This window comes from Genypterus blacodes, unplaced genomic scaffold (genome assembly GCF_046128005.1).
Source record: "Genypterus blacodes isolate CSIRO-AG114 ecotype Tasmania unplaced genomic scaffold, CSIRO-AGI_Gbla_v1 ptg000022l_1, whole genome shotgun sequence".
In the NCBI taxonomy this organism is placed as follows: domain Eukaryota; kingdom Metazoa; phylum Chordata; class Actinopteri; order Ophidiiformes; family Ophidiidae; genus Genypterus; species Genypterus blacodes.
The window spans coordinates 3,008,584-3,016,628 of record NW_027466835.1 but is presented as its reverse complement, the minus strand read 5'-3'; the positions used below and the strand labels follow the sequence as shown (position 1 = coordinate 3,016,628).

The 8,045-nt window shown below is 44.0% G+C and overlaps 1 protein-coding gene across 1 annotated transcript; it reads left to right on the top strand.

Annotated features, from left to right (window-relative positions):
• The first annotated feature begins 1,751 nt into the window (after nucleotides 1–1,751).
• Nucleotides 1,752–8,045, top strand: LOC142992629 (chromobox protein homolog 1-like). The gene is made up of 5 exons (XM_076143117.1): nucleotides 1,752–1,958; nucleotides 4,950–5,178; nucleotides 5,578–5,749; nucleotides 5,922–6,016; nucleotides 6,767–8,045. The coding sequence occupies exons 2-5, from the start codon at nucleotides 5,132–5,134 to the stop codon at nucleotides 6,915–6,917; spliced, it is 465 nt and encodes a 154-aa protein (XP_075999232.1). The 5' UTR covers nucleotides 1,752–1,958; nucleotides 4,950–5,131; the 3' UTR covers nucleotides 6,918–8,045.

Below are 8,045 nucleotides of genomic sequence, written 5' to 3'. Positions count from 1 at the left end.
TAGGTGCCTATTACATTGCACCATATTACCAGTACAGATGCTTTCAGGTACTTTCCATTAGTTGCTGTTTGATTAACTCACCAACAGACTTGTCATCATGGGTCAGCAGGTGCTTCCCTCCAGTTACCATGACTAGGCTGATCACATTCACTTTCTTTTATTCATCCCCTTGTGGCAAACACACATTTTAGCTTGTTTCATCAAGTACAGAGATTTAGGTTCTTACCATGTCATGTTTTTAACTCGTATGATTTGGATTTCCTAATTACTTGACAAGATATAGACCATAACAATTCAAAATTCATTCAGCGATCAAGGGGTACCAGGACTAAAAGGAAGGATAAAACACACTCTTTGTTTTGCATTCACATATCAGAGAATGATGTTCATGCACATATTGTTTACACAGGTCATATCCGACCGCGTCCCCCCCTGTGGACTGGCAGCCAAAGAATTGCCAAAGTGACACTGCCGAGGTGCCCTTGAGCAAGGCACCAAACTTGCTCTACGGGCGCTGGCTGCCAGCTGCCTGCGGTGCCCCCTCTGGAGCATGTGTGAAGGAGGGGGCGCAACTTCAGCTGTGTGTGTGTGGATTGTTTTGTGCATGTAATGTAATAAATGAATGTGTCTGGGAGGGAATTTCTCATTTGTGAAGACAATAAAGTTTTTTTTCTTCTTCTTAAATAATATTCTTATGAAAGTGTCTTACTTTACCACATGCGGTACATCATCTGCTTGGGTTCACAGCTTGAGGTTTTGTCAGTTTCATGTCAGTGCATTAGAGAGTACAGGGTGAGAGGGGCCAGGCCAGTGTGCTCCATCACCACTGACACACACACACACACACACACACCAGGCAGACACTCAAAGGAGATTTTTTCAAGTCCTGACTATTTATACAGTTCTATAGCTCATTTTTTCACGAGCATTCAAATTCTACATAGCTATCCAAACAAAAGAGGAAAAGAAGCTTTGCATTCATCAAATAAATATTGTGGAGCTGAAATGTGGAGATTCTGAAATAAATATAACAAAATTGGTTGATCTTGATCACATTGACTCTACCTATGAGAGAGACAGGTAATAAAGCTATTCTGTGTAAGTATCAATCAAAGGAAGATATAGAGTAAAGGGTGTGTGCTCATCTTCTGGAGAGCTCACTAACCAACAGGGCAGCACACAGAAGTGTAAACGTTGTGATTAACAGGGGGAAGAAGGCATTCCATGCCTCAACAAGATCCCTACCCCCACCCAACACACACACACACACACACACACACACACACACACACACACACACACTTAAACTGTATCTTGGCCACAAAACAACATTGGTCATAATATGATTTTATACAGTATGTTGAAGGTTTTGTCATGAGGACTCTGCTGAACTGTTGTGACGCCTCATCCGGCGCATATAGTGATGGGTATTTAGGCTCTTTTTAGAGAGCCGGTTCTTTTGGCTCGGCTCACCAAAAAGAGCCGGCTCTTTCGGCCGGTGCCGGCTCACTTGCCAAAATCACGGACAGCTCATAGTCTCTCTCTGTCTGTCTTCATTCACCCCCACTTCTATTGTGCACTTGCCGGTGAAATCATGGACAATCATGGTTTTACACCTCCCCTCCCACACATAATTTACCTATCACTTGCGGCTTTAACAGAAAAGAAAAAAAAAGTGAACGGTTCCTAATTGGGAGTCGGCTCCCGTCGTTCACTTCAAAGAGCCGGCTCGTTCGCGACTGACCCATCACTGGTGGCGTAGTTGGCGGGCAGAACGGCTTGTTAGCGGCTGTACGGCGCCTTTCACTTAAACGCTGCTCGCTCTTCTGTCCTCTTGTATCTCTGTTAGCGCAACTTCGTCCTCTCTTCGTCTACAGCAGGCGGCAAAATCACAGCGCTGTCCCTCGCTTCCACTGTGACCCCATACAAACACTCTTGAAGCCCATTTCTCCGTGAAGGTAAGCTAGCTGCTCGGTGATAACATGACTGCCATGTTGCCCTCAGGTTGCAGGGGTGCAGGCCGCCTGGGCTCAGCGTCAGATGAGTGCAGGGTTGATTATATTGTTTGATTCCCGTAGACTAGTTTGAATGCATGAACTTATGCAGTAAGGAAGGCATTATGTGAAAAGCTTCGACACATCTGCTCTGTTGTGATTGCAGTTTCACATACTCTCAAACCTGCTTGGCGCGAGCTCCGTGTGCAGTTAAATGTGTGTGGTTACGTGCATGAATGGAGATGGAAACGTTTGTTTTGCAGCCTGCAGTGCACGTTGTTCTCTGGTCGTGTAGACTTTGGGGGGACTCCTACACGACACCACCGCCTCCTGGAACACGGAATTTGCCTTACTAATCGAGTGTTGTTGTTTCCATTGGGACGTATTTACATGGAGCAGTGAGTGGGTTGTAGTAGGAAAGGAGGTTTGTTGACACGGGGTTAATTTGATAGTGTTGAATGGTTCTGCTAAACTGGCTGTAAGGCGGTAGGTTTCACATTCTTTGTCAATGGGAGGCTGTGCGCGTTCACAGAAAAGGGGCGGAGTCTGTGCGTTATGTGTCACAGTTTGGAATGTTACGCCTCCATGTTTTACCAGGAGGTTTGCACTTATTAGTACAGGGTACTAGTTACTGTGTTATCTAGTAAACGATTCGAAGTGCTATGTTTCACACGACAATGGGCTTTGACTCATTTCCCTCCGACTAGAAACGATCACTTTCCCAGAGAACATCATTGGAGAGAGCACTGAGGTCAACTGGATCTTATAGATTTTCTTAGTTTCCACACTTTAACCTCAACTTAACCTATCTACGATCTAAGCTGCTCCAACAACCTCTTCGAGTCAATAAAAAGCAGCCATTCGTAGTTCCGATAACTCCGATGTAAACCTCAATAAACCCTAATTTCTGCTTTTTGGTACAACTCTCAAGTAGGGGAGACTGGGTATAGTTGGAAGAGTTTTTGTATTGCTATGAATTACTATCAGTTCTGGAGCAACCAAGCGTTTTGTGTAAATCAATCCATATGCATACATTTACATTCTCTCCCATTTTTTGCATGTTAACATCAGAACACCCTAAAATACACATGCAGTAACCCAAATACGCACATCTCAGCTTTCCTCTCATTTTGTTATCTCATCGTGTTGGTACATATGGATGAATGGTATTTGTCTTGTCTGTAAAAGCCCCCCAAAACCCTTAAAGTAAATCTGGCTCTAAGTCATTTACAAACACAGCTGCTATGCTGTGGATTGCGATGAGCTCAGTGACTATATCAGCCACATGAACGGCAGGGGCGTTGGACCGGGGGCCCTCATCTATGAAACATTGCAGGAATCCAAATGATAAACTCACTCAATTGTACCACAGAAATTGAACATTTCAATTCTAAATGGATCTTAGAGACTCTTATGTAAGTGATGTTTTAAAATGTTTTTGTTAAAGAAATATTTGACATGACAATGAGCGTACAGTTATGGGACATTTTGGCGATAGTTAAAAGAAAGAGATGTTGACTGGGACCTATGGAAGGTGATACACATGTAGACAAAATGTAAAAGGAGACGAGGAGACGGTGACCCTGGCCGATGACCTGTACAGTCGGGTTGATTTATACAGCGTTTTGGAGATAAATAGTTGTGTTCAGAGTAAAGTAAAGCTATTGAGTCCACATTATCCCACTACTGCTAGTCGGGTGTGTGTAACACATTTCCAGTTTTGAGAAAGGAGAACTGAGACCCTGAAGAGAACCAGGCTATGTAATGTTCAAGTTTATTAAGACCGCAGGGTGAAAAACGGGGCAACAGCAGAAAGCCACAGCCGCCAAAGGTTATGTAGAAATGACACAGTAGTGTGTTTGGATGTCTGGATGACATCAGTGTTGTTGGTTCGATCTCGTAGGTACAGTTTTTTTACAGAATGCAGCAGTGCTGGCAGCTACAGGTCGCACTGTGGCGGGAGAGAAAAAAAAGGAAATCCCACCCAAAGACCAGAACTGCCCCCCCACCCCAACATTCACACAACCCAACATTCACACACCCCCACATTCACACACCCCCACCCTGGTCTTCCTGCAATAAAGAAACTGTATCTCTGTCCCTCTTAGTGTTGTCCTGAACGTAAGCAGGTCTTCCCACATGAGTTAAGGGGAAGGGAAGTTTTGGGAATTGTTAGAGGCGGAGTGTCTGATTTGGTGATACTTCAATTATTGGTTTGCAGATAGTCAACATTTCTGTGAATTCATTCACTGCCTGTCCAAATGGATTGTAAATGATTTGAGACCTTTTGTCTAAAGCAGTGGTCTCAGACAGGTCGCTCGCAAGCTACCAGTAGCTCGCCTCCCTTTTCTAAGTAGCCCGCAAAAGGTTGGAAGAATACATACATTTGACAACACAACGTCACTTGGTAAAGCTCTTAAAATTTCTATACAATCAAATTCACAGACATCCCGCCCCCTTTTGTCACAAAACGGTTATAAGCCAATCAGCTGTCAGTCCAACACATGACGCTGCTGTCATGTTTGCTTACGTGACACCGCAACCTTCGGCTAGCAAGCGCACGCTGGATTTGATGATGACAGCCCCGAAAATAGCCCTGATAAAAAGGGAACAAATAGAATATTTTCATAAGGAATGTGAATGACAAGTGTGTGTGCGTGTCTCATTTGCGGTGTGAACGCATCTGTGGAGCAGGATGCTGGCTGTATGTTGATGTTGCAGATTTTTGATTCTTCAAGTTGCACATGTTGTCAACACTGATCAACAACTTAACTTTACTTCTTACAATGAATTGCCAATAAAACAGTTGAAAACCTGGTATTAATTTGGATGCAGGAAATGATTCAGGTCTGAATTTAATATTAGCCACCAGTGTCTTCCAGTCAAAACCAAGTTGCACATGAGATTCAGTTATAACTAATATGCATCTGTGTCTCATCTCCATGGCTCTGTTAGAGGCACTCTGACCAGACGGCAAGCTGGCGACCGTGGCAGCAAAGAAGGGGAAGAAGGCAGAGGAGGAGGAACAGCCTGTAGCAACACCGCCAGCACCACCAGCACCGCCAGCAGTGCCGGCAGCACAACCAGAGGAGGAGGAGGAGGAGTATGTGGTGGAAAAGGTGTTGGACAGACGAGTGATGAAGGGTAGAGTGGAGTTTCTTCTGAAATGGAAGGGCTTCTCAGAGTGAGTTGGCTGGGTGTTTTTTTTAATTAAGCATTAATTGATTGATTTTTTATTTTTTTTGTAATGTATTGCTGTTGTGAGATAATGTAATGGTTCAGTGGCTCAGTGGGTAGAGCTTCCGCTTGGGAACCGGAGGGTTGCCGGTTCGAGCCCCTGCCGAGGTGCCCCTGAGCAAGGCACCGAACCCTCAATTGCTCCCCCCTCTGCGAAGGGTGGTAACTGTAATGTAAGTCGCTTTGGATAAAAGCGTCTGCCAAATGATCGTAATGTAATGTAATCCCCTAAAATTGAAAGTTGAATGGGAAATATTGAGATTTTAAGCTTGATTTGTAAGTTGCCAAAAAATAAATTCAGTGTAAAATGTCACTGAACCACATGCATTCATCTGTTTACATCCAGTGAAGACAACACATGGGAGCCACAGGACAATCTGGACTGTCCTGACCTGATTGCAGAATACATGCAGAAACACAAAGAAAAGGAGGAGAAGAAGAAGGAGGTCAAGAGGAAATCCACCACAGATGCTCCTGCTGACCCAGAGGAGAGAGGAGGAAAGAAGAAGAAGGAGGAGGTGAGCTGAGGCTGAAGCTGGGGACACAGTAGGAGACCATGAGTCTCATCTCAAAATGTGCAAAATCTTAAATTGCCATGAAGGTGATTCGGACAAATTTTGAATTGCACATAAAATGGCCTCCATTGACCAAAGTCTGTTTGCTGTTGTGTCACCTCTTTGTCTGCTCCAGGCTGAGAAGGCCAGAGGTTTCAGCAGAGGGCTGCAGCCAGAGAGGATTATTGGAGCAACAGACTCAAGTGGAGAGCTGATGTTCCTCATGAAGTGGTGGGTCATTGTTCTTTCCCATAGAAGTGCACAGTACGCGTTGTTACAGTTTCTGCTATTTTTAAATTTATCGCATTAATACCAACCAAACCAAAGTTACCAGATACCAAAAGCATCAAAAGAAGTAACTGTGTGTTAATCAGTGTATCTGTTAATTCAGTAATTTTAGTGCTACAATACAAATCGTTGTTCCCTTTTTCCAGTGGCGGGCCGTGCATTTCACTCCCAGGCCTTCAGTGATGTCCATTTTTTGTCCAAACCCTTTTACATTATCTTAATATGACAGGAGGAGAAATCAATTATAGCAGAGAAGAAGCCAGTAAATCAAATTGGTCTTAACACTATTGAAACGTCCACAAGGTGAAGAACAAATATCAGATACAGATTTAAAAAAAGGATTAAGATATAAAATCAGACATTCAAGATGTAAATTGAAAACTACCAAATGAGTAAATAGAAATCACTTGAAGATATTCTGTCTGACCAGCCATCAGATCAAAATCATTCGATGAGAAGTAAAGATTTGAAAGGACCCATCAGATCTGCTAAGATATCAATCGACCCCGGACAGGGCAAATGTTGAAGCATACACACACTCTCATCCCTGGCTCCATTACCCTTTACATTAGAGCAATAGAATGTGTTTGTGTTCACCCTGGCCCATTTTCAAGTTCTTGGGTACAATTTGGAACTCTCCTGTCCTCCCCTTCATTAATATTTCTCGCCCCCCCCACCCCTTTCTGTTAACAGGAAGAACTCCGATGAGGCAGATCTCGTACCAGCCAAGGAAGCCAATGTTAAATGTCCCCAGGTTGTCATCTCCTTCTACGAGGAGCGCCTCACCTGGCATTCCTACCCTACAGAGGAGGAAGAGAAGAAGGAGGAGGAAAAGAAAGACTAGAGCTGTACATAGGAGAAGGAAGGAGGGAAGGCGGAAAATCAACTACATCCTGATGAACTGTTGTACATGTTGGTCAACTCGAGCAGCCAGGCTGGCAGTGGAATTTGGAATAGAGCCGAACCGTTTTGGATTCAGCTGCCACGTGGCCTGCCAGATGTTTTTTCTGCCTGTTAGGAGGCCGGGTTTCCTTTTCTAAAAAGCTGCTCCCTCCTGTGTCCTGACTGAAACCTGTTAGGAGGCATGTTGACAGTCTAGGTACCCTCCCCTTCCTCCCTAAGATTGTGCCACATCTTCAGAAATAACTTTGATCTGCCTCTTCCCCAGTAACAGCCCAGTTCATTAGTATCTCTCCACAAGCTTCAAGTGTAAGGATTCTTATTTTACCAGAATCTCTCTTCCCCCCACCCCCAAAACATGTCAGGACAAATCGGAAGGGAACATCTTTTCGGAAAGGAAACAAACAAAAGGGGTTACATTGGAGTTTTTTTAAGAGAAGTGCTGAAGAAGGACAAACCCTTCCACCCCTCTCAGTATGTGAGCTTCATTTGAAACCTGCAAACACCAAAGGACGGCGTTGCATTTCACTCTTGACTTGGATCAATGGTGGAGGCCCCCGACGGCTTTGTGGACGGCTGCTGTGCTTGTTTTCTTCCGGCCAGTCTGGCAGCCAAACAGCCAGTGAGCAGAGGGTCTCCAGTATCTTTAAAAGAAATCACAATTTTATCCAAATCAAACATTTATATCAGTTAAAGTTCCGATCTAAGTCAATCCTGTAGTTGTCTTTGAATGTAAGTCAGTTCCCTCAGACTCATTTGTGTATCACAGGTGTTTTTAATGACTTTTATATTGTACAGTAAGTAAGCTGAACCGTTTTTTTTCCTGTTTTGCTGTTGGTTGTGAACATTCTTGAATATTGTTTCTTCCGAGATACAAGTCACAGTAGCTTGTTAGTTGAAAATGACAGCGACGTCAGCTGCTCTACCTGGCCGCAGTATTTAAAATACAGGATCTTCAGACAATAACTAAGTAACTGACATAGACAGTGAAGCGTGTGTCATCACAGGTAAAGAAACGGTACAAGTATTTTGTTGTCTTGCACAATGACAAACAAAATGACCCACGCAGGTG

Bases quoted from the DNA above. Each gene is read 5' to 3' on its own strand.
- LOC142992629 (XM_076143117.1), top strand. From the start codon at position 5,132: ATGAAGGGTAGAGTGGAGTTTCTTCTGAAATGGAAGGGCTTCTCAGA. The intron at 5,179-5,577 runs GTGAGTTGGCTG...GTTTACATCCAG, and splicing joins AAATGGAAGGGCTTCTCAGA to TGAAGACAACACATGGGAGC. The intron at 6,017-6,766 runs GTGGGTCATTGT...TTCTGTTAACAG, and splicing joins CTGATGTTCCTCATGAAGTG to GAAGAACTCCGATGAGGCAG.